This window comes from Petaurus breviceps, unplaced genomic scaffold (genome assembly GCF_028583685.1).
Source record: "Petaurus breviceps papuanus isolate PSGF00001 unplaced genomic scaffold, PetGlider_PUasm1.0 140, whole genome shotgun sequence".
NCBI lineage: Eukaryota > Metazoa > Chordata > Mammalia > Diprotodontia > Petauridae > Petaurus > Petaurus breviceps.
This window is the reverse complement of record NW_027185698.1, coordinates 35,571,176-35,597,519: the sequence shown is the minus strand read 5'-3', so window position 1 is coordinate 35,597,519 and position 26,344 is coordinate 35,571,176. Positions and strand designations below refer to the sequence as shown.

At 42.1% G+C, this 26,344-nt stretch overlaps 1 protein-coding gene across 3 annotated transcripts in view; it reads right to left on the bottom strand.

Annotated features, from left to right (window-relative positions):
- Positions 1 to 5,534: 5,534 nt before the first annotated feature.
- WFS1 (wolframin ER transmembrane glycoprotein) overlaps positions 5,535 to 26,344 on the bottom strand; it is a 125,390-nt gene continuing 104,580 nt past the window's right edge. For all 3 annotated transcript variants that reach the window (XM_069070079.1, XM_069070070.1, XM_069070074.1), the window contains 6 exons: positions 22,578 to 22,660; positions 18,476 to 18,620; positions 17,934 to 18,104; positions 15,949 to 16,029; positions 10,703 to 10,848; positions 5,535 to 8,148 (listed from right to left, as the gene is read on the bottom strand). In XM_069070079.1, coding sequence (XP_068926180.1) covers positions 6,343 to 8,148; positions 10,703 to 10,848; positions 15,949 to 16,029; positions 17,934 to 18,104; positions 18,476 to 18,620; positions 22,578 to 22,660 — 2,432 coding nt within the window. In that variant the 3' untranslated portion in view covers positions 5,535 to 6,342. The remainder of the gene's footprint in view (positions 8,149 to 10,702; positions 10,849 to 15,948; positions 16,030 to 17,933; positions 18,105 to 18,475; positions 18,621 to 22,577; positions 22,661 to 26,344) is intronic.

The following is a 26,344-nucleotide window of genomic DNA, read 5'->3' as shown; positions in this document are numbered from 1 at the left end:
GTGTGTGGGCAGCTAGGTGGCACAGTGGATAGAGTGTTGGGCATAGAATCAGGAAAGTTCATGTTCTTGTGTTCAAATCCAGCCTCAGACACTTACTAGCTGTGTGACCCTAGGTAAGTCATTTAACCTTGTTTGCTTCAGTTCCTCGTCTGTAAAGTGAGCTGGGGAAGGAAATGGCAAACCACTCCAGTATCTGTGCCAAGAAAACCCCAAATAAGGTCATGAAGAGTCAGACAGGATTGGAAAAACAACTGAAACAAATTGGGAATTAAAGCCATGTCCACAGAGATCTTCCCCCTCCTGTGCCCATGTCTTTTCTTCTAAAGTTCTCCAGGCCAAGCTGGTGTTTGATGCAATCATAGGATCAGAGAATGATACTAGGGCTGGATAGAACATTCTAGACCCTTCCTTCCACCCTCTACCCCCCCCCACCTCATTTTATAGACAAAGACTCTAAAGGTGATAAGTGGAAGGTCACATAGTGTAGGAATGGGGGCCCCTGAACTCAAGCCCCTCAGGCAGTCTGACTCCCAATTGATGCTCTTTCTCTGACACATGCTTGGATAAGGAAACCACATCATCCTTTAAATAATAAAATCATTGAAGTTCTTAGCCTAGAGCACTACATATTTGAGAGGAACATGATAGTTATCTGAGGGTTTCCATGTGGAAAAGAGATGATTTATTCTGCCTGGCTCCCATTAATTCAACAAATATTAATTCTGGCCTCTCCCTCTGGGGAACTGGGCAGAAGACTGCCCCCACCCCCTCCCCATTTGTCTGGGACTTGTGATTTGATCTTTTCAAGAAACTCCCTTCAAAGCCAACGGATCTGTTACTTATAGTCTTCATTGGCTGGGAGCAGATAGGTTGTGAAATATCAATGCCTATGTTGTTAGCACCAGATGCGGGACCTGAATCTGGGTCTTCCTGACTCCAGGGCCAGTCTTTTCTACACTATGCCACAGTCTTGTGTGGACAGAAGTTACAGGAAAGCAGTTTAATATAGGAAAGGACATCATACGCTTAGAAGTAGCAATGTAATGGGTGTTGAATAAGGGAGTGAACTTCTCAAGACTGGGAGAGGGGGTGTTAAGTGGAGCCTGGGAAGCTCTGTTCAGGAGGCCTGGCAGAGGAGAATCTGGCACCACATTGTGTCTGGCATATGGGAGGCACTTAATAAATGCTTATTGATTGATCATTGATGGGTGACTTCTAAGACATTCACCCTGGTGACAGGATCAGGTAGGCACAGTTATTGAACAAGGCTCATACCTTACCCATTCAATGAGTGGAGCCTGCTTACTTAAAACAGACCTTCCATCGCCCTTTAATATGTGATAGTCGTGAAAGGATTTTCCTGTAAAGAGGGGTCTCTTTTGGAGCAGGGATTAACACAGGCAGAGAAGTGTCAAATTTCCCCTTTAGCAGAGAAAATTGGGCTGTGAGCTGAAGAGAGAAAGAATTCAGGGGAAAGGCAGCATCCTTGTGCAGGAGAATGTGATAAATGAGCCAAATTGCCACACCAGCAAAGCTCATGTGTAGCATGGGAAGGTGTGTGTGTGTGTGTCTGTGTGTGTGTGTGTACGGGGTGGGGGGAAGGGACAGGACGTTGGCCATGGGTAGAGTATGTGAGAGATAAAATGATGGAATTTGGGGGGGGGAATCTGTGGGGGTTTTTTTTATCCCCCTAAGATATTAGCCTTTAGGATTCTTATCAACACCTCTATTCCATGAAGCCAAAGATGGAATGGGAAAACACTCAGTCTGAAGCCAAGAAGCCTGTGTTCTGAGTTCCTCTTCCACTACCGGGTAGCCCCTGAATGAGGGCAAGTCAGTTAACCTGAACCCTCTGTTTATTCCCCTGTAAAATGGATGGAATGAACTACCTGCCTTACACTCTAGTTGTGAGGGAAGTACTCCAGAAATGTGCAAAGCATGAGCTAGGACTTGAAAGAGGTTCAATGAAGAAAGATCTCCCAAGGTCCCTTCTAGTGCTAAAATTCTGAGTTTCATCATTGTCTGACAACCCAAGATTCTAAGGCCAGCATCATCTGTGTTGGATAATCCAACACGACAGGTCACAGCTGGCTCCATAACTCTTTAAGGCTTACCCAGTGAAGTAGGCAAACAAGTATTGTCACCCCCAATTTACATATGAGAAAACCGAGGCTCAGAAAATGGAAGCAATTTTCTCCAACTAGTTAATGGGGTAAATACTGAGATTGGAATAAGAAGGCGTGGGCTTGGATTCCAAATTCTGTTTCTACCCATGTGGCTTGGGTCAAAGCACTTATTAATCAATCTGAGTCTCAATGTTTCTCCTCAATAAAATAGAAGTGGGGAAACAAAGAGAGTCTGGATGCTTGATTTTTTGCCTTTCTGTGTGCCATGGACAATTGAAAGAAATGCTAAATTTCAGTTGAAGATTAGTGAAAATAAAGATGCATTTTCCCATCCAAGTTCATGGATCCCTGCCCAAGCAAGGGTCCCTACATTATGAACTCCTGATTGAAATGATCCTAGATCCTTTCTAGGGCTTTCTACAATCTTATCACTTTGAAGGCTAGGTCAAGAGTCAACAAGTGGATTAAGCAAAACAGTTTTCAAAACTCACATTCCAACATCTACTCATAACTGAATGAATAAAAGATGGTATGGGCCACTCACATCCATAGAACTTTCTATTCTATGTGTCTGAAAAAGTCCCTCAATATCCAGCAAAGTAGCCGTTTCTTTTATGCTAAACACTCTTTAGAAATGGAAGGGTTAGATAGCACTTGGAGACGCAACATTTGTAATAACTGGGCCTCAATTTGGGTTGCAACAGGAAAAAAAAAAAGAGCTAAGTCCCAGGTGGGGGACGACAGAAGGCTGGCCTGTGGATAAAACAGAAAAGTCAGTGACAACATGAGATGCTGTAGAGTGAACTGTGGACACAATTCAAAGGTTAAGTGGGGAGACTTTCATTTGGGTTAGACTTGATTTCATCAGCTGAAAATTCTCTATTGCAAAATGCAGAGGAAACAGGGACACATTGGTTGGCTGGTTTGCCACTAAGGGAGAGAGAGAGAAAATTAATCACATTCCAGAATTTATAAATGCCATTATGAATAGGGAGCCAAGGTGACCCACGTCCCCTTGAGAACACCTATGTAAATGCTCTGAGACACAGGGCAATTGTCTCATTTTCTCATCTTGGCTAAGCCAAGCTTATTAGATTAAGATTTGGGAGTTTAAGGACACAGGCTCAAATTTTGGTTCTATGTGACTGGACAAGTCACTTAGATTCTTGTGACCTCAAGTCAGTTAATGCATTTAAGCATTTACTATAGTCCCTGCTGTTTAATGAGCTCCCATTCTAATGAGGAGAAACAACATGCAGGCAACTACATAAAAACAAGAGATGTACAGGATTAATTGGAGATAATCAACAGAGGAAAGGAAGGTCAAGGAGAGACTTTTTGCAGAAGCTAGAATTTTAGCTGGGGCTTGACTAATGAAGAGGGAGGGCATTCTGGGCACAGGGACAGCCAGTGAAACTGCTGAAATATTGTGTAAGGATTGGGAAAGAGGCCAGTGTCTTTGGATCTTAGAATAGGTGGGGAAAAGTAAGGAGACTGGAAAGAAGTGGATGTGTAGGGCTTTAAAAGCCAAATAGATTTTATATTTGATCCTGTAGGGAATCACTAATTTCCTGAATAATAGTGGTATTATGGTAATATGAGGACTTTGGACTAGTTACTAAGATCCCTTTCTCCTTGTAGATAATATGATGAAGCACACATGTTTTCTAATATATGGAATTAAAGATACAGTATTTAGATACCATGAGGGGTCTAAAAAAAAGGAATCGGTATATACAATCTGCATGCAAACCACAGTGTACATGTATATCCTTGATGTCTTTGTGGCCTGGAAGTGATTCTAGGCTTTTAAAGGTTATGTGATCAGAATGCAAGCACAGGTAGGTTAATTAAGCTGAAAAAAACTTTGAATGTGGACCTAGGAAAGAGAGGTGTGGCTCTCATTTGAGAACCAGGCTGTGTTTGCTGTTGTTCAATTATGTCTGACTCTTTGTGAACCCATTTGGGGTTTTCTTGGCAAAGATACTGGAGTGGTTGGCCATTTTCTTCACTAGCTTATTTTACAGATGAGGAAACTGAGGCAAACAGGGTTAAGTGACTTGCCTAAGTTCACACAGCTGGTAAGTGTCTGAGGTCAAATTCAAACTCAGGTCTTTCTGACGCCAGGCTTGGCACTGTACCAACCTAGCTGTCTAACAGGATGAGTACTGTGAGGTTAATGAGTAGGATGCTGGCCATGTGGTGGTGAATTTTAGCTACAGTGACCCTTTACTGAGACAAGAAGGGGTTACAGTCTTTATTGGTGCAGAGTATATGTATACATATATATATACATATATGTATGTGTGTACACAGATACGTACATATACATACAGAATCCATGATACTTCCTACTTAACCTTCTGCTATTATTTCATATTATTCTGCCCTTAGACTATCCTAAACACCAGTTCCCAATACATGCCTTCCTGGCATTGCGAAAGTAGTCCCCCATGTCTGGAATGCAGTTTCTCATTTCTGCCTCAGAGTCCCTAGCTCCCTTTAAAACACATCTCTGGTGCCACCTCCTATACAAGGCTTTTTCTGATTTGCCCTTTTGAACTTCTTTTGTTTATACTCATATCTAAGTGTTGTAGTGGGAGAGATTCAAGTTCCTCAGATGTTTTATTTCAGCCTCAGTGCCTAGCATAGTGCTTGCATCTAGTAGGTGCTTAATAAATGTTTATTAAACTGAACTTGAATATATACCCAGCGTATACTTATGACACACTTCTTTCAGGCCACTATGGTCATATTCCCAAAATATGTTAAATGAGAACGTCACCCTATTACTCACATCCCAGTGGGCTTCTCTATTATCACCTCTAGGATCATATATATAAATATAGGTCTTTACAATCCGGTCCCTTTCCAGTTTTCTCGTCTTGTACAACACTTCCTCTGCACACTATACTGCTGTTCCTCATGTGTGACCTCTCATCCCAGTCTATAACTGAAGAAGGTGGAAGGGGCATCCTCTCTACTCACAGCCATCTTTATATTTCCTGCTTCTCAGCTCAAGGGCTACCTTCTGCAGAAGCTACTTCCTGGTCCTCCAAGCTACAAGGATAATCTCCCCTTTAAAATAACTTCGTACACAATCTGAGCGCCTCTTGTCTGAGCCTGTATATGTATATGTTGCTTTCTCTATTGGGATGTACGCTCCTGGAGGGCTGTGGCTGTTTTTCCTCTTTCTTTGTATCCTTAGTACGCAGAAAAATGCTTAAGGAATGATTGCTGATTCACTAATTCTGGGCATCTTTAAACTTGGTGCTCATTTTTCCAAGAACAAAAAAGGTTTATGGATAAAACATATTTAAAATCAATGTCCTAATTTATGGAGAACTTGGCTTCTATTTTGTGCTTGTTTGCCGCGAGAAAGTTTTCCAATCACACCAACCAAAGATATGACCACAAATGTTTTATTTCAGCCTCTTCTGGCCCCTGATTTTTCTGCTGTACAGCATTAAAGATCACCAAACTTTTGTGAATACTTGGGGCAGAGCGCCCAGCGCTGAGGTGTATTTCACAAATCAATATGGACCACACACAGGAGTCATTTTATACAGGATTCTGAAACCATTTAAGGCAATACACTGTATGTACACTGAAATCTGGCATGGAATATGCTCTCAATCAAAGTTGTGTCCCATTGCGTCTGAAAACTCTGGCCTGTGAAACAAATCCAGAGATCAGTTCAAAACCCACTCGAGCTCAGTTAGTTTTGTATGTCACCACACTCAGAAAACAGTTAAAGCTAGTGTTGACAACTGAATAAATACAAATTAATATAACTTTCCTTACATACCAGATACCTTCTGCTCATTATGTTTAAATAATAACAACAACAATAAATCCAAAGGCATATAATGGGGGGAGGGGGGTTGTCACCTATGAAGTGCTTTTAATATCAAGCATTTTTAAATTTCAGTGACCACAGCAAACTTTGGGCTTTAGATAAGCCTGTGTGCATGCAATTTCCAATGATAGTCTGCATTCGTAAACAGAAAAAGTTAAATTTTTTTTTTTTCACGAAGTTCATTAGGACAAGGGGCTAGGTAAATGCCAGCGGCACAGAATCAACACGTTCAATTAACACACACTTCTAAATGTAATGTTACAGCCAGCCTGGTGAAGAAGTCAAGCTTAGGGTAATGGGAACAGTGTAATCTAGATACACTGAATGGCACTGCCCATTGGATAGGCTGGGGCCCCATCAAGCAGCTGATAAGAAGGGAGAGAAGAAAAAATCAAAAACAAACTTAATGGCCCCATGGACAGTGCTTCTCCAGTCGTGTTCGATCTTCACGTGCCGCTTCGCGGGGGCAAGTTGGGCCATGCAGTTGAGACAGCTGATTGCCTTCAATTCAAAGACTGGCCACTTGCTGCCAAGCCGGCCTTCTAGAATCGTGCTAAACTCAATAAGGCTGCCCTGTCTCAGATTGAGCAGTATGTTTTTGAACTCGCTGCTAGCCCTCAGTACGATATCTTTGGTAATGTCATCTTCCTCAATGGTCTTGTTCCCAATGTTGCTGTAGGGCATGCCCACCGTTATTTCAAATTTGTACCTATCAAACTTTTTAATGTGGCACTCATGTTTGGCAAGGTACTTGAGCCGACAGAGCTCTTCTTCTGCGGTGCTAATGTTTCCAGGGAGGCAGTTGGGGTAGGGCTCACCATATAAGCACCTCATCCAGTCTCCAATGAAGAATGGGAGCATGTTTATTGCAGACTCGGCACTGTTATCAATATCAGTAACCCTGACATATTTGAACCGCCCTGTCCACGTGACCCTGTGTCCTTCCAGGTGGCTGCACAAAATCTGTGTGCGTGCCATGTTGGTTTCCTTCCAGGCCCGGGGGCCACACAGGAAGCCATACTGTTGCCAGGTCAAAGTGGAGTTGTAGACTTTCATCCCTTCGGATCGGTAGACATAGAACCAGCAGAAAAGCACAATGGCTGTGATCCATACGAGGATGAGCTTGACAATGGAGCTCTTGGTTAAAGACTTCACCATCTCAACTACAGAGAAGTTGGCTTTTGTCCACCAGCGTAAGAGCAGAGGTATGCTGCACAGCACCATGGTGACCATGATTTTGGTGAGCTCCAAGGAGACAAACCATCTAGAAAACTGGACGATGCACATCAAAACAATGCCAACTACCAGAATTGGGAGGGCAAAGAGGAAGAGAAAATAGCCAATTGATGCTCGGATAAGACCAAGACCAGAGGACTCCAGCAGAATGACAACAGAGAGCTCACACCACATGAAACACACCAAGTAAGGGACCAAATAGCAATAAGTGCCTTTGAAATTCCTCAGCTGTGCCATCCTAAAGAAGAGGTAAAAGAGATACATAAATAGGAAACACGGGACACTCACATTCAGTATGATAAAGTGGCCTATGGGCACAGTAAAAAACGTCTGACCAAGGAATTTCAGGTAGTGCCAATCGACAGGCAGAGTCCTCATTACGGAGAGCAGGCCAGCAGTGACTTCAACCACCAACGCTCTTCTGGTGTAAGGCTCGGCCGAAGTACTCAAACTCATGTAACTCGTCACGGTGAAGAAAATGGAGACGACAGCCAGCTCTGAGCAAGGGATCCACTCTTTGCTGGCTATGGGGAAAGAGAAAATGACAAAGAACACAGACAACAGGAAGTGGACATAGGGCTCTAAGTGGTTCCAGCCAAAGTTAACCTCGGCTTGCTCGACATCCAAATTGGGCTCGAAGCGCAGCAGCAAGTCAGTGAGGGTCCGAAAGTTTTCCCAGGCCTTGCTATCTTGAAAAACCTTCAAAGTGCAGATGACCATGGAAATGAAAGACAGGTAGAAGATGACTAATGGGATGAAAAATGCAAAAAAGTCGATTGTCAGGTTGCTGATGATGAAGAAAAAGATGAGGGCATTGATGTGATGGGTTGGGATGATGGTGGAGAGCCAGTGCATGCCTGCTTTAGAAGCCATGTCGATCAGATACTCTTTGATTTCCATGATGGCATGAAGTGGATATTTCACAACCTAGGAAGGAAGAAAATGAAATTTTCAGGGGTGTGTGTGTATGTGTTGGGGGGGGCAGGCAACCAAAGTTTGAGATGGGAAGCATAAGAGTCATTTCCTTCCATTCTGCCTCTAAAAACCCTAGTGAAACACTTTCAGATATTTAAATGATTCAGTCCAATCAACTGTACTGGATTTTGCTGGTACTTCCAAAGCTTTCTAGAAAGCCAAGCAAAGCTTTTGACTGAATGGAGCATTTGTGAAAAATGATTATCTTTCCAGGGTCCCTCCAGGTCCAGATTCCTCTGGGCCTTATCGGCTGTTTGTTCTACATTTCAACCCTCCAGATCCCCAGGCATTGCCATCTGACCTACTTATGGTCTCCTCCTCAATCTGCCACCAAATCCTTGGGCTTCCTGGGCCTTTCTATGCACCCTAACTCTGAAACCTGTCAGGTGTATTTTTTCCCTTTACTAGAATGTGAGCTCCTTGAGAGGATGTCTGTCTCTCTTTCCTTCTGTCCCCAGCATTAAGTACAGTGCTCGGCACATAGAAAACACTTAATAAAATCTTTGTGATTAAAGCACCACAAGTTATCAAACAGTGAAAAAAACCTTCCCGACAGGCAAAGAATAGTCTGTGATGGCAGAATGAACAAATTAATTCTTTCCAGTGGCCCTGGGTGTGGAAGCAAATCCCAAAATTATGTGGAATTTGTTCAGCGGAGAAAGAGGCAGCTAGCTGTTGCTGGGAAGGAGTGGCTGACTTGGAGTTAGGACACTTGAACTAAGAGCCTGCCTCAGTTGCTAACATGAGTGACACTTGACAAGTCATGTCTCCCTTTTTCAGTTTCCCTATCTGCAAAATGGGGATAATTATAGTAGCTATGTCTTAGAGTTGCTGGATAAAAAGAGATAACATGTGTAAAATGCTTGGCATATTTTAAAGTGCTAAATGAATGTTAACTATTGTTATTATTTATCTTTTTGAGGAGAAGGAGGCAGATGATGTGCCAGAGCCTTAGAGGAGACCAATGGGACAAAGAAGCTAGTTGGGATAAATGAGATAAGCTTTAGGCCAATTTAGTAAGAGTCAGAAGCTGCTCTAGGCTGGATGAAGCCTAGAATTCTTTTATTTATACTTCTGATGGCCCAATGCTTGTATATTGCTGAATTATACATTCTTTTCCCTTTTGACCAAACTCTATATAACTGAACTGTATTTTTGTAGTCTGGAATTTTGAGGTTGTAGGAGGTAATATCATTATAGTTGCTTTTAACAGTGATAACCATGACCCATGTTTCCATAGCGCGTTTTAAGGTTTACAAAGTCCTCTAGTGCTCTGACCTAACAACTTGGGTAGAGTTAGTACAAGTATTATGATACTAGTAACTAACACATGAGGCTTCTCTTTCCTTCTTTCTAACCCTATACAACGGGTAAGATAAGAATTATAATGCCCATTTTACTGACGAGGCCGGAGCTCCCAGACAGTGAGTGACTTGTATGGGTGTGAAGTTACAGAGCTAGGATCTGAACCTGATCTTCTGATTGCCAAGCTCAGCACTGTGCCCACCATAGCCTAGGGATGGTGCTTTGCTTGTGCTGGGGTATCCAAAGGACAGAGGAGGAGGTGGAAGAAAGGGGGAACAAGTGACCAAATGGCAGCCTTGGAACCCAGGTTCTGGGTATCCAGATTAGAGCCCCATGTCTCAAGCTAGATTTCAGAGATTAGCAAGGTTCGGACAAGACTAAGAAGAATCTCCGGGTCAAAGGGGCAGAGTTTCCCTGGCTTAGTTCCAGGAAGAGACTAATTCCCACAGCACATATCTAAGTGCATTATGCCTTTCTGTGTAGATCTCACCATGCCACTCCCTTCCTCAGTAAACTCTGGCAGTTCCCTTCTGCCTCCAGTATAATCTACAGCATGTCTGTTTTAAGCTTTAAGAGCTCCAGACAGCACTACGCCTTTTGGAAGATGCTGGATAAATGAGCACTTGGGGCTCTGAACCCCAATCTCTCTTTCCAGCCTCATCATTCATTAATTCCCTTCTACATTAACCTCAGGGGAGTTGTTAAGGCTTAGAGCCCACGGGGATTCTGTTAGGTAGCACACTATGGTGGAGACAGTTATAAGGAAGATCTGAATTCAGATCTAGCTGGCGAGTGAACGTGGTGAATTCAATTCACCCCACTAAGCTGGGATGATATCCATAGTACTTCCCTTGAAGGGCTGTGTGGCTCAAATGAGAATATGTATGCCAAACTCTGCTAGCTGTGAAGTTCTCTATCTGGGGTCATTATTACTTTCATCACTACTGGGGGGATTATTACTACACACATGCAGCCACGTTACAAATGTACCCAGCGATCCCCCTTCCTCTAGGTTATTTTGATAAGGCCATGTTACAAATGTACCCAGCGATCCCCGTTCCACTAGGTTATTTTGATAAGGATCATAGTTCCAGAGCCTCGGGAAGGTCACCCCGTCCGCCACCACCGTCTTCATTTACAAAGAGGAAGACAACCATTTGGGCCGCTTCCTTGTGGGGAGGGGCCCCACGCTCTCGCTGACCTTCAGGCGCAAGGGGAGGTCTTCTGGGCTCTTCCCTGCCAGCTCGTCATCATCATCGTCCTGCAGGAAAAGGCTGCTGGGGATGATTCCCTTGGCGTACTTCTTGGTGATTTCAACAAAGTCGTCCAGGGCGACGTAGTTCTTTGCTAGGTTAGGAGAGAAAACCACACAAGCAAATAAACCAAAGTGTTCCCTTTACAGGGACAATGGGCAAGCCGGTCCTAGAACAGGAAGGAGCCTCAGAAGCTGACCTTGTCATGGTACCTGGTGTGGACCTCTCTACAGCTAGCATTCAGCAGATCTTTTGCATTATTATTTCTGTCCATGTGGGTCTTCCCTACCAGCTTGTGAGCTCCATGGAGGTGGGGAATGGGTCCTACCTAAATATTGCGTCTCCTGGGGCTTAGAACAGTGCTCTGGAAACAATACAACACTTAAACGAAGAATGGTGTCAAGGAAAGAGTCAAGCCAAGTCAACAAGTATTTATTAAACAGTTACTACGTGCTAAGCTTTAGTAAAACTAATATGAGCAGAAAGTCTTCTGCCCTCAAGGAGATTACATTCTAACAGAAGAAGACAAGACATAAAAGGAAACTGAAAATTTGGGGCTGGGGTTAGGGGAAGAGATGCCGAGGAACAAGAGATAGAGGTTAAGGCACGCAGCCTGAAGATGAGTGAGGATATGGCTGGACTGGGCATCCTCCTAAAAATGGAGTTCTGGGCAGAACTAGACAATCAGAGGGAGAGGCTATAGGAGTGGAGGGGAAGGAAAATGGGGTTAAGTGACTTGCCCAGGGTCACACCGATAGTTTCTGAGGCCTCATTGGAACTTGGGTACTCCTGGCTCCACATCATCATCTAATGTGTTTCCAGGGTGAAAAGGTCTCTGGAGCATTGTAGATAATGTCATAATAACACCTGGAAAGAGCTGTGGTCCTGGAGTCAGGGAGACCTGGCTTCGAATCCTGCCTTTAAGAGTGACTAGCTCTAAGACTGCTTCCTACGCCCCATAAGAAGGATAATCATCCTTCTAGTACCCTACCCTAGAGGGCTGTCATGGGGATCAAATGAGATAACATATGCGAAGAAGAGCTTATCTCTGCATCAGCCACTGCGGTTAGTATGAGAAAAGCTTGCTGGAACCTAAACTTTAAAAGGGGCTGGGAAAAGCCTAGAGAAGAGTGGGAGGCAAAAGTTTTGTAAGAAGAGATGGGGAAAAGAAAATGATACCTGGGAAGGTGAAATGGAGAGTTACTAGTGACTCTCATCTGAGGAAGTGAGCGGCAACTGGGGAGGCCCGTCAGCCCCAGGGACCATGGTTCAGTCTATTCTCTTACAAAATGCAGTGACAGCAAGGCAAGAACACCATGACCACCAGTGGTAACAGACTGCACTTCAACCATTCCAGCCATTTTGTCTACCAGTAGGTACACGAATGACTGGGCAGATAGGTGGCACAGTGGATAGAGTGCCAGACCTGGAGTTAGGAAGACCCAAGTTCAAATCTGGACTCAGACACTAACTGTGTGATCCTGGGCAAGTCACTTAACCCTGTTTGCCTCAATTTCCTCATCTATAACATGAGCTGGAGAAAGAAGTGGCAAAACCACTCCAGTATCTTTGCCAAGAAAATCCCAAATAGGGTCATGAAGAGTCAGACATGACCGAAACGGGGGAACAACAAACGCCACCACCACACAACAACATACAAAGAATTAACTTCCTTCTAAAAGGAGATCTTTTGGGCTAATGAGCGGTCCCTCTATGCAGACCCTCATCTCCTCACATGTGGACTATTGCAGTAACCCAGAGTTTGGTGCCTGTCCTGCCTCAAGACTCTCCTCCACTTCAGTCCATCTGCCACTCAGCTGCCAAGTGGTCTTCCTGAAGATCTTTCGTGATCTGACCTCCCTTTGCAATAAACTTCAGTTGCTATGTGTGGCAGCTAGGTGGCTTCAGTGCATACAGTGCCAGTCAGGAAGACACAATCTCAAGTCCAGCCTTGAACACTTACTATCTGTGTGACTCTGGGCAAGTCACTTAACCCTGTTTGCCTCAATTTCCTCATCTGTAAAGTGAGCTGGGGAAGGAAATGGCAAACCACTGTATTATCTCTGCCAAGAAAACCCCACATGGGGTCATGAAGGGTCGAACATGACGGAAAAATGACAAAATAACAAACAAAAGATAGATTTGTGCATGTGTATATACATGTACAGGCATATTTATATATTTTATATACACATGCATATGTGGGTATATGTGTTACATGGGTACCTGTATGTGTGTTTATGTATATAGATATATCTATGTGTACACACAGAGGCATATGCTCCCGTGTGCTGGCAATATAGTAATTACTCTGTGAATGTTACAAACCCCAGTTTCCGCCCATCTTTCCCGCCTTCCCTCCCTCTATCCTGTTCCTCTGACAATGTTTGCCCTATGTGACTTGCCCAGGGTCACAAAGCTAGGAGGTAACAGATCCAGAAAAGAGCTGCCCATGAGACTCCATTAACAAAACACAAATCACATATCGTTTGGAAGCCAAAGCTGAATGGAAGGGGAGGAACTATTTCCAGTAATCTTTGCTGTCTCTCACCAATTCCCTTGTCAGGAAGAGTTAACAACCTCGTACTCTAAGTCTCTTACACAAACTTTTCTGTTCTGAATGCCATTAGGCACTTGACACCAAAGCGTTTTCTTTTTAATTTAAAATTGATATTCAAAATATTTTCTAGCTTCTGTTCTTCCTAGATTCCCCCCCGTTCAGTTGTTTTTATGACAATTTTCCCCTCACATAACTCCTTTTTTAAAGGGTGGACCAGGGCCTGCCCACAGGAATGTGTCGATTCATTTACTATTCTGTTACTTAAACCTGCAGTAAAATTCCTGGCCAAATTCCTTCACAGTTCCCAATAAGCTGGGCCAGAGGAACCAAGGTTGCAGCAATCTGCTGAGCATGATGGCCTTCTTCCTGATAAAAGGTTTTTCTGGGGGTGAGGGGGAGTGACCAAGAGCTGGAAAATAGCAGCAGGAGAGGCTTCAGGCAACCAGGCCACGAGCCCCAAGTTCTGGTGAGGGAGGCCCTAGGGGATCAAGGTGGGGAATGGCCCTCGGCCTATAAACAGTGCAGTTTACAGAGAATGTTAGACCTGGAAGACACCAGGGACATCTATCTAGCTGTTGGAGGGGTTCTTTCCAACCAGGACAGGACTCTCCTTTTTGTGCTTGAGGCCTCACCCCATGGCATTCCCATGCCGCCCCCCCCCCAACCTTGCTAAATAATAAATAGCAGAGCATTAGTATACATGAATTTAATCATTACTAATACCAATTAATCTTTAGAATAAATTAATCATACTAACCATTACATTAATCATGAGTATAAAATTTAGCATTTTTGTGCTGAATTAAAATCAATGTGTCTCCTTTTCTAGTGGTTTTTGAATGTTGAGGATAATGTTACTGCACAATAACTTCACAGGGATGTGGTTAAGATCACATCACAGGGCTGATTATCGATTCAGAGTTGGATGAGGCCTTAAAGGTCTTTTAGTGCAATCTCCTCTTTTTGTTTTTTTGGAGAGGCAAGGCAAGGCAATTGGGGTTAAGTGACTTTCCCAAGGTCACACAGCTAGTAAGTATGTAAAGTATCTAAGGCTGGATTTGAACTCAGGTCCTCCTGACTCCAGGGCCGGTGCTCTATTCACGGCACCATCTAGCTGCCCCTCCCCTCTTATTTTCTTAAATGAAGATACTGAGACTCATAGTGGTTAAATGTTTTGCTGAAAGTCACATGGCTAGGAAGCCTCAAAGGCAGGATTTGAACCCTAGTATTCTTGACTCTGAATCCAACATTTCATGGCTCAGGAGACAGAGCAATAAACCTGGAGCTGGGAAGACCCAAATTCAAAGCCAATGTCAGATACTTATTTGCTATGTGACTCTGAGCAAATCACCTAACTTCTGCCTGCCTCAGTTTCCTCATCTGTAAAATAGGGATTAAAAACAGCACCTCCTGCCCAGGGTTGTTGTGAGGATCGGATGAGAAAATATTTGTAAGGCACTCTAACCTTAAAGTGCTAGATAAATGCTATCAGCATCATCATTGGTATTACAGTATGCTGCCCTGTGTACTCCCAGAGAGAATAAGGAGCATGGGTAGAAATCATGATTGATGGATAAAACTTAAGAGAGAGAAAAACTTCCTAACCCGAGCCCATCAGCAGAGGAATGTCAGCTGATTTAGGAGTTAGTGGGTTCTACTCAATGGAGGCTTTCAGGCTGTTAAGGTTTTCCAGGTATGTTGCAGAGTACAGCTTGATCAGGTATTAGAGTGGATGAGGTGGTCACCCAGTCCCTTCTCATTTGCTGCTGCTGTTCATCCTGTTCTCAAAGAGGCCCAATGACATCATGAGGGTGATTTCTTGACTTGCTCAGAACTGCGCAGTCATCAGCCTCACTCCTCCAAAGTGTATGGGGAGTCAGGGCACTTGGGTTGGAATTCTGTTTCTAATAGTTACTAGCTATGTGACTCTGGGTAGTTAAGTTCTTCTCTCTGGCCCTTAATTTCTTTATCTATAAAATGGGAACAATTACACTATCCACCTCAGTAGGTTGTTGTAAGGAAAAGTGCTTTCTAAACTCTTAAGGTTCTATATTAGTATGATCAGTTATATATATATTTTTAAATCCACAGTATCTTCAGATTGTGGCTTTTTTACAAGATCAGGCTCTTACTCATGAACACAATTTTTAAAAAATGATGTAAAAGTGACTATGTTTCCAAAGGGTTTTAGATGCTCTGAATATCTCTCTATAAAGGGTGACATAACGTAAGGAGCATTCGTTGCTTCTGAGTTTTGAGCTGGGAAAGATCTTAGAGCATGGAATGTCAGAGCAGGAAGGGACCTCAAAAGAAAGGTCAGAGTTGGAAGGGGCTTTTGAATTTACTTCTTTTCAAACGACCCAGCTAAGACAAACAAGCTGAATCATTCCAAATAGACAATGAGTCCTTCAGTCATCTCTGGAAAGAATTGGAATGTATGAAATGTCAAGGTCTTCCTTACAGAAAGAGAGATGAAGGTGCAGTGAGGGGACCAGGCCTGTGGTGAGTCTGACACACAGCTAAGAGAAGAAGTGTGTGTATATGTGTGTGTGTGTGTATGTGTACACATATACATGCGTGCGTAAGAAGTGCTTATATTAAAAGAGGGAAGCCAAACAAGAAGTCTGTGCTTACATTCACTGCTGACTAACCGCTCCAGCATTCTTCTCTGTTTCTGGATTGATTTTGGAATAGGGCCAGGCTGCTTTCCACCATCTGCATGACGAGAGTTTATCAAAAATCAAAATCAGTCATCCAGTGAACAAATATCTGAGGAATAAGGTCTGTAAGCAGTTCTACAAAGCAAAAATACCAGGAATATGCCTCCAAGTCCCCACCTCCATTTACCATAAGAATTCCCACTGTTCAATACAAGGCCCAGCTAAATTCTCACCTTCTCCATGAAGCCTTCCCTGACTACCCACTTCAATTTCTATTTTCTGTGAGCTCCTCTAACACTTAAGAGAGTTAAAGTTGACCTTGGAGCTTTGGTGTTCTCCCCTGAAGATGGGGGATAATTCTATTTATTTCAAAGCAAGGGTCAAATGAGATGACAGAAGGGAAGGTGCTTTTTAGCTGTCAAGTATCAGACAAATGTAATATGAGATTATTAATAATATCATAACAGATGAATACTTCTTGTTTAACCTTTTGCATTGTGGGATCTTGAACATATATTTTATGCAGTCTGTTAGAGAGGATTCATATGTCATATATGTGTATGCATACGTGTATATGTATACACATTGTTGCTGTTGTCCTTTGTTTTTGAAGAGGACCAAAACGACATCACTATGCTAGAGTCAAGTTTCAACACGTCCAACTGTGGCTGATCAGACCAATACAAACTCGGACTGCTCTACCACAGATCAGGCACACATTGTCTATGTCTATGTCAATGTCTAGTCTATGTCAATGTCTGTCTATGTCTAGTCTATGTCTAGTCTTATGTCTGTCCATGTCTGTCTGTCTATATCTATGGCTGTCTATGTCTATGGCTGATGCTATGTCTCTGTCTCTGTCTCTAGCTAGCTAGGATTTAATGAATTCTAGGGTCCCTCCCAGCACTGACATTCTAAGTTCTAAAGTCCTACTCTGTGCTTCAAGGTTTTCTCCCAACTCTGAAATTCTTTGTTCTAAGGATCTTTTGAATTCTAAAATCCATATCTGAAGGACCCTTTCAGCTCCAACATTCTATGTTCTAAGGACCCTCTCAGCTCCAACATTTTATGTTCTAAGGGCTCTCTCAGCTCTGATATTGTATGTTCTAAGGCTTTACCTAACTCTAAAACTCTGTGTTCTAACGTCCCTCCTGGCTCTGAAATTCTATGTTCTAAGGTCCCTTTGAGCTCTGAATTCCATATTTTAAGGATTCTTCCATCTCCAACATTCTATGTTCCAAGGTCCCACCTAACTCTACGTATTAAGGAGCCCTTCTCTGAATTCTGTTTTAAGGACCTTTCCAGCTCCAACATTCTAAGTTCTATGGACCTTCTCAGTTTTGATATTCTATGTTCTAAGGTTCTACCCAACACTAATACCATGTGATCTTAAATTCTATGTTCTCGGGACCTTTGATCTCTGAATTCTATGTTTTAAGGACCTTCCCAATTCTGACATTCAGTGTCCTAAGGACCCTCCCAGCTCTGAAATTCTATGTTCTAAGGACCCTTCAAGTTCTGAATTTTATGATTTAAGGGGCTCTCTCACCTCTGAAATTCTAGTTCTAAGGATGCTCATAGTTCACATTCTATGACCTAAAGAACTCTTTTTATCTCTGAATCCTATGTTCTAAGGTCCCTTTCCCACACCATCCCCAACTCTATCTTAGGACATTCTTTGTTCTAAGATCCTTCCCGGCCTTGACATTCTATGTACAGCATATAATTTAACATTATAAAGCACTTTCCCATAGATATCTGACTCTCAGAACAATCTGCTGAAGTAGGTAGTACTACCACCTCCATTTTACATATGAGGAAATGGCTGTCAAAACCTGAACCCACCCACCCAAAGTTGGGACTAGAACCCGGGTCTTTTGGACTCAAAACCCAGTACTGTTGACACTACTCTGTACAATGCTGGTCTTCCTTAGGAAATTGTTCCTGGTACCCATTCACCTTGTTCGTTGACTTGGCCAACATTCTCTAGAAGCTCTGAAACCGCCACCTGTTTTTTCTTCTTTGGGTTGAGTTTCCAATACATGACTAAGGCAGCTTTTCGCACAGCCCTCTCCAAATCGGTCTCTGAGGACAATTTTTTCACTTCCTGTTCGTTTTCCGAAGTGATACCTAAAAAAAGACAATGAAGAACATTAACCATTATCCCACATTGCCAGGAAGTCATTAGACAAGAGCTGACAATTTATTACTCCATCAATTTAGTTTCAAAGTCCTTGGCCAAGGTGATTTATGCCTCCAAGCAAAGATAAGCTTCTTCTCTCCCCCCACTCCAATACTTTCCTCTCCTCCCACCAACCAGATAAACAACTATTATGAGAACATTCATATTTTTACTCAGTTTCAATAATTATCAGAAAATAGTGGAGAAAATTCTTCAATAAATTATGAATATCTGGATGGAATTTCTTCTCTAAAATTAAACCAAACAATTTTGTCCAGGTCCACACAATGCTTTTTAAATAAGGTGCCCCCACACTCACCTCTTCTGTCTGCTAAGCATCGACGTAGCAGCTTGACAGCCTCTCGCCGGCCTTGCTTTGCAGCAAGAATTAGCCAGTCAACAGCACTGCAATTATTGAGCTCTTCGTCTGCATCATCTGCTAATTTCAGGTAGTGTTTCCCCACCTAGGAACCCAACAGAAGATGATGCACAACCCCGAAATGAACATAATCCTCAGTGGGTTTATACACCAACCTCATCATCTTCCATGATCTTTCTGGCTACCACCTTACGCTCTCTGAAGACCAGTCACCTGCCCGTTCCCATTCCTACTCCATGTATTCCAATTTCCTGTCCCTTCCTTCCTCTAGTCTCCACTCAATCTCCTTTTAGCCCCCTGGATTCCGTCTACCCACGGAAATTTCTTGCTTATTCTCCCATGCTTTCATCCTTAAACACATTCTTTTGGATAGAACATGCACAGGTAAGGGTATGATACCCTATGTGGACAGAGGGAAGGGAAGGGAAAAAAAGAAAGAAGGGGAGGAGAGGGAGGAAGGGGGAGAGAGAGAGAGAGACAGAGAGAGAGAGAGAGAGAGAGAGAGAGAGAGAGAGGAGAGAGAGAGAAATGTCCAAATGTCTATCTCAGTATTGGCTGAAAATTCAGGTAGTTCTGTTTGTCCATCTCCTGGGACCTCAAAGTCAGAGTCAGAGAAAATTAAAAGAGAATCTCATAAAATGAGGACTTTGGAGACCATACAGTCCAATCTCTTCATTTTAGGGAGGCACAGTAGATGGAATGCCAGACCTGGAGTTGGGAAGACTCATCTTTGTAAGTCCAAATCCAGCCTCAGACACTTCTGAGCTGTGTGACTCCAGGCAAGTCATTTAACCCTGTTTGCCTCAGCTTCCTCATCTGTAAAATGAACTGGAAAAGGAAATGGCAAACCACTCCAGTATCTTTGCCAAGAAAACCCAAAATGTGTGACGAAAAGTCAGACATGATTAAAATAAAAGAACAGTAAAAAAAAAAAAAACAGAAAAAATGGAAAGACCCACCCAAAGTCACAGAGCTTGAGGGAGAACTACTTACTTCCTTAGAACATGGTTAATTCCTAAATGGAAAATTTCTAGAAACTTGGACTTTAGCACCACAAAATGTACGTGAAGGGCAAACATATCTAATTTGATAAAAAGAGATGCTTCTCTACACAAACTATAAAGGAAATTTCTGACGCTGAATTTCATTTTCCCAATGCCTTGCATTATGAAAATGGAGATGTGTTCTTCTAAAACCATTTGGGGCACAAGACTTAACATCACAGCATGAAAAAAAAATCCTTGGAGAATTTTATGCATCTAAAGAAAATTATTATTTTAAAATTGAGACAATAGAAATGCAAAACATCTAGACCCAGAAGCAGAGAATCAAGAAACACAGGCTCACAGAGTTAAAGCTGATAGGAACCTTGGAAATGTTATTATTTAAGTCTTTGATTTTACAGATGAGGAAACAGAGGACCAGAGAGGTCAAGTGATTTGCCAAAGGTCACACAGTCATTATGTGTCAGAGGTAGGATTCAAACTCAAGTCCTCATGCCTAAAAGGCCAGATCTCTATTCACTATGCCAAGCTATTGTAGAAATATGACCTGATGTTATTATAACTAAACACGTGCAGCTAAAATCCCCACATGATTTGTGCTCCAATATTAGGACTGTAGGAGTACAATAAAATTTTACATTATTTCCTCGATAAGTCAATTAAATATTTTATGATAAATGGGAACTTTGGTTATTTAATTCCCTCTTCTGAGGCTAAAAGCAAGTGCAGACCTACACAATTCTGCTTTTTTTTCTTATCAACCCTTCCAAAGTACTACCTTAAATTCATTCTCTCTTCTGCAACATGTGCTTGTGCCCTATGAAAATGACTAATGAAAGTCAGAGTGTGGGAGCTATACTCTTAAGTATTTATGCTTCTTTACAAGCAGGTTCATTTATTTTTTTTTTTAAATGATAAATCCCACCATCTGCTTTTACACAGTCCAGCTTGTTAGCCTACTCAAAATGTGTTTCCTGGGCCTTTAAGGAGCTAAGCCGGGGTTTTAATGAAGGTTTTGAAATATTCTCACCACTTTTTCCCAGCCCTGGGCTACTTACTAACCAGGTGCCCAATTTTAAATACGTTGGCATCACCTTTGAAGGGAAGGTACAGTAAAGGGCACCAACTGTTTTAAATGGCAGTAATTTGTCTTGAAGCTCCTCCAGACCATTGGATTCAAAGTTAGAGAAGAACTTAGGGAACAGTTTTCCAACCTTATCTCCTTATTTTATAGCTAAGGCCCAGGCAAGGGAACTGACTGGTCCAAAGCCACAAGAGCAGGAAGTAGCAAGTTAGAATTTCAAGCTAGGTCTTACATCTCAGTACTATAAATCCTCATTATACAAATAAAAACAAACAAAACTGACTGCCTTTTGGTCACCTGGAAATGGAGAAGAATCAATATCAGCAGAGATTCTGTTTCATTCCACAAAGAATTCTGAACACCCCATTCCTTCCCTTAAATTCACTGAAGTCTCTTTTCCCATGAGTACCATGTCCTTTCCCTCCACTAGCAAACCCATGGAAATGATAGAGTTGTACTCCACATCAGGGAAGAAGGAGACTGACCATAAGCAATGGGAGCCAAGACAGTGACGCCACCCTCCTCATTTTGTAGATGAGGAAATTGAGACTAAGAGGGTTAAAATGACTTGCCCATCATCATGCATAGGTAGCATGAGTAAGAGGCAGGACTTGAACCCATGTCCTCTGACCCCTAATTCAATGCTCCTTCTACCTTCCTCTGCTGCTAGAACCAGTTACTAGAACCCAGGATATTTAATCCTCAAATTCAGTTATCTTTCATTATGATTGTTTTCAAATATCTCTGCAAAGTTCAGGGAACATAAAAAAAGAACAAGGTACTCCAAATTCAATAGTGATCTAACAGAAGTTGAGTAGCATTCAGTCAATTGACAAAGAAAAGATTTGAGTTATTAGAAGTCTATGTGTCTTCAGTTCTGCATCCCCTCAGAGCCTAGAACAGTGTTCTACATGTATGTAGTACGTGCTTAATAAAAGCTTGGTGAATGAATGAATGATATTGAAGGAAAAAGCTGAACCATGATCGCTAATTAAGTAGCAACCCTCTGGTATAATCCAAGTTAGAATATGAACAGAGTAATTTACCAATTGTAAAGAAACTTTAGATAAGTCGTTTAGCTTCAACTGTATTACTGGTAGTAATTTTGCTGGCCAATGTCAGAGGCCACCAAGACAGGTCTAATTCTACTGAGACAACAGCATCTCAAACTAATCAAGCTCACACCTTCCCTTTGAGAATTCCAAAATCTTATCCTTGTCCTTTCATCAAAATGGCAATATCAGTGATGTGGCTTTTTGTCTTAGCCCACTATAGTAGAATCATGGAATTTCCTTCTACATCTGGTATTTGGAAGGAAAAATGGACTTATAAATGGAATCAACAAGAACGTTAACAATGGCTAAGTTCTCTTTGGGCTGATATCACTACAAGTAACACGGCAAATGTCCATAAAATTGTCGGGCTTGCTGCAAAAAGTGTGGTGAGCACCGATCTCACAAAGTAACACAGTAAAAAGAGGTCCGACACCTGCTGTACACTCAGGTAAACGAGGCACTGATTGGGAGCTCTGCCTGTAGGGGCCCACACAGCCAATGTCCTCAAAAAAGGCCAAGACCGGGGGAGGGGAACCTGCCACCTGGAGGCCACATGCAGACTTCCACATCCTCAAGTGCAGCCTTTTGACTGAATTGAGTGTTCTGTGAAATTTGGATTCAGTCAAAGAGCTGAATTTGAGGACCTAGGGGGCCACAGGTTTCCCACCCCTGGTCAAGACCACAGGGAAGACTGAACCAAGGCCTGAATGCATTGAGCCCAAATGCAAGTCCAGGGGAATGCTTAGTGGTCATTCAGTGGGGTAAGCATTTTGAACTGGGAGGAGAGAAAGGAAAGGTTCAAGTGATCCTGTTCTAAGCTTTATCCTTTTTTTGTTTGTATAATAAAAACAATTAAAATGTTGAAACTACACACAAAACAAAACAACTAATGGAGTTACCTCTGTCTGTGCCTTGGGGTCTCCTGCCTTGGCCCTTTCCAGAATGTCTTCAAAGGATATTTCTATTTCTTCTTTCGTCATCTCTTTAAAAGGAGAAACCAGATACAAAGCACAGGTCAGAGCTTTAAAGGTAAAACCAGTTTCCATGCATTGATTTCATTCAATTAACATTTACCAAGATGTGCTGTTTTACATAGTAAAATTAGGACTTTCTGAGACCCTGTGCTGGGGACTGTGGGTGGGTGCTTTAAAGATGAAGCAGATGCATTCTTGCTCCCAGTAAGCATAGTGACACTGAAAATATAATCCAAAGTACAAAGTAAAGTGAGAATTACTACAAAGGCTACAAGAGAGTAGTATTTTCCTAGTGGGATAAAACTACTGCTGTTTCTTTCTAAAATCGGGTGGGGTACTATAAGAACCGATTCAATGGAAAGAAAAAAGTCAACCTGGGGGAGGCAAGTTGACTTTTTTGTTTCCATTGTATCTGTTCTTATAAAATTATAGGATTTACTGCAAGAAATGTGGCAAGAACCAGCCTCACAAAGTAACAGTTAAAAGAGGGCCACCTTATTTATATGTATGTGAACACAAATATAATTGTATTGTATGTATATATGATAGTAAATAGATACACAATACATTTTATATAGAGTATATATACAATATAATTACATATATAATAAAATACACACATACAATTATATAATAAAATGTGTATACATACCCAACATATGCACATATATGTTTTTTTGCTAAAGGATATGTGTACATATACATACATACATATATATAATTTTTTCCTTCTCAGCACTTATTTTATAAAAGGGCCCCTGCACATATGTTTGGGAATTCAAGCTTTATACTTGACTAAGGTTTCTCTTCAATGGACCCAAGCCTGCCAGGGAAGTGAGAAGAATCCTAACTGCAAGTTGCTGTGACTGAAGAACCTTAGTGTCTGTAAAAGTAATTTTCACTGGACTATGTTTGAGGGACTTGGAATTACTTCTGGGAGTCTAGTCCGTGTCCCTTGTCCTTCCAGTGCAGGGTTTTGTGTCTGATAGGGGAAATATGGGATGGAGACCCTGTGGGAGGTTAGAGCTGTCCCACCATAAGGTCAGTTTTAAAAGATTAACACTGAATAAAATGTCCAGGATGGAAAATAAGTTTGGTACAGTGGAAAGCATGCTGGATTTGGAGTCAGAAGTATTAGGTTCACATCTTTCCTCTGCTCCTTACTACCGGTAGGATCTTGGGAAGGACAAAAACTCTCTTGGTCTCAGTTTCCTCATCTGTAAAATAAGGGGGGGAGTCGTCTAAGGCCTATTTAATCTATAAGGTAACATCCAAATCTAAATCTTCCATCTCATCTGTTAGGTACTAGAAATACAAAGAAGAAAATAACATAGGAACTGTGTTTCCCTACCCTTAAGAAACTGACATTTTACTAAGGAAATTTAGTACAACACTTTCATTTTACACATGAAGAAACTGAGGCCCAGAGATGAAAAAGGACTTTTCCAAGGTGCCAAGGATAAGAATAGAATTCTATTTTGTGCCCCCAAGTTTCACTTGAATTATGGATGATGAACTCATGGTTCATCATGAACTCATGGTGTAATAGAATCATGAACCTGGAGTCAGGAGAAAGCCAGGTTCAAATCCTACTTTCAAGCTATGTGCCCCCAGGGGCAAGTCTCTTCAGGTCAGAGCTTCAGTTTCCTCCTACGTAAAATGGAGATAAGTATGTAAAGTGCCTACCTCAAAAGGTTATTGTAAGAATCAAATAAAGATATGGTGTACAGTAGCTCACACACTGTACAGTGAGATAGAATTGGTCACAGATGATTTCATGTTTTTTCTTTAAAAAAAGCGGGGTGGGGGCATTAAATGATTCTTTAGAAAGATCTGCTGGCTGAAACAACAGTTCTAGTTCATGATTAATTTTTATCAGTTAATTATTCATAGCGTGGCATTTCCAAGATTGCCTCAATACAGTGTATTTAAAAATGAAAGACAAAAAACAAACGACACATAAAACATTTTAAATGACTTTGGCTTCAATCTGACAAGTCAAAATATTTTAGCAAAGACGAACTAATATTTGAGATCAATCCCAGCTCTTCCACTGAAGGAAGAGTTGGGGAAACACCAGTCTGTGTTTATTGTTTTGCAACAAAAATAGGAATTGAGACTCGCAGAATGGCAGAGCAAAAAGGGATCTTCAAGATTATTCAGTCCAATTTCCTCTTCTCACAGTGGAGGTAGATAAGTGATTTGCAGACAGGATAGTCTAGTGATAAGAGTGTAAGCTCTGATATTCTGGGGTCACAGATTTAGAGCTCCCAGAGCCCTGTGGGGCCCTCTTGTTCTGGCCCTCTCATTTTAAAGATGAGGAAGCTGAGGAATCCCGCACCCCCATAAAATTTTGAGCCCATGGTCATATAGCTATATAAAGTGTGACTGGGTTAGGATTAGAAGTTAGGTCCTTTTGACCCTTGACCCAAAGAGGGTCAGTTGTTAAACAGGAGGGAAAAAAACAGGTTACTGGAAGAAACCATTATACAGTTTTTATTTCAAAATGTTACATCAGAAAGGCTGGAAAGGATCACTAAGAAACTCAGCCAGAGGCACAGCATTCACTGACTTGAGAACAGGAATGTCTTATGGGATGGGAGCCGTATCCAGAAGGGGCCCAGGAAAAATACAAGTGCCAATGATGCCAATATTAGCAACGAGGCAAACCAAGCCAAGGCTAGGATGGCATGGATAATGAACACACTTGGAAGGATGACAGAACCAAGGGTTAATAAGGGCTGCCCAGGCAAAGTCGGGGCATTTGCCAAATACGTTAGCTTTTGATCAAGAAAAATCCTAACCTCAATCCCTACTGCAGCCAGCTGTCATGGATGGGGGCAGGAGGTCGTTGGGGAAAGGATAAGCTAAATGTCTTTTTAAACTTCATCTCTCCCTTCTCAAGATAGAAAGTTTCCTCAGAGCTGAGAAAGAATTAAACAGAATTACTGGACAGACACAACAAAGGGCTGGTCACCTTTTCATAATTCCTATAGATGCTCATGGAATTCTGCAGTTAGAAAAACCCTGGGGAGGGGGTCATCTAGTCTGTTCTTTACCCAAGATGTAAATTCTTTACTATAACACTCCCTAACCAAGGGATATCCAGTATTTGATTGATCAGTCAGCCTTCCCTGACTAGATTCTTTGAAGGCAAAGCAGACCATCTTTAACCTCAACTCTTACCTAGCCTTTAACTACCAAATATTGCTTTAGATATTGCTTCATACAAACTTGATACCTGGGAAAGGCTTTAGCTTGTAAAGACCAAGGTCTCCCACTGCATCTGGGGCCATCACCAATTATCCTGACCTATGTCTTGCCACTTGACTCTAGCGACTCTGGGAAAGAGAGGCTGATGACTTTGCACAGCCCTGTTTTACTTAAGTCAAATGTACTTGCAAGTCAAGACATTACCCTCCTGATGTCAGTGGTCTTCAAGAACCAAGGATGACCAACAACAGCAACAATCTAGACAGCTGAACACAAAGGCTACGGTTCTCTTTAAGTCACCTCTATTCTAAGGTTAAATATTCCCCGTTCCTTCAACCAATCTTCCTAGGACAAGGCTCAGAGTCACTTTAACATGCCAGCTGCCTTCTAGCTTGTCAATGACCCTAATGGAATCTGGCACCCAGGACAGCAAAATGCCAAGCACAGTACAGACACTGCAGAAACACCTACTGAATTCA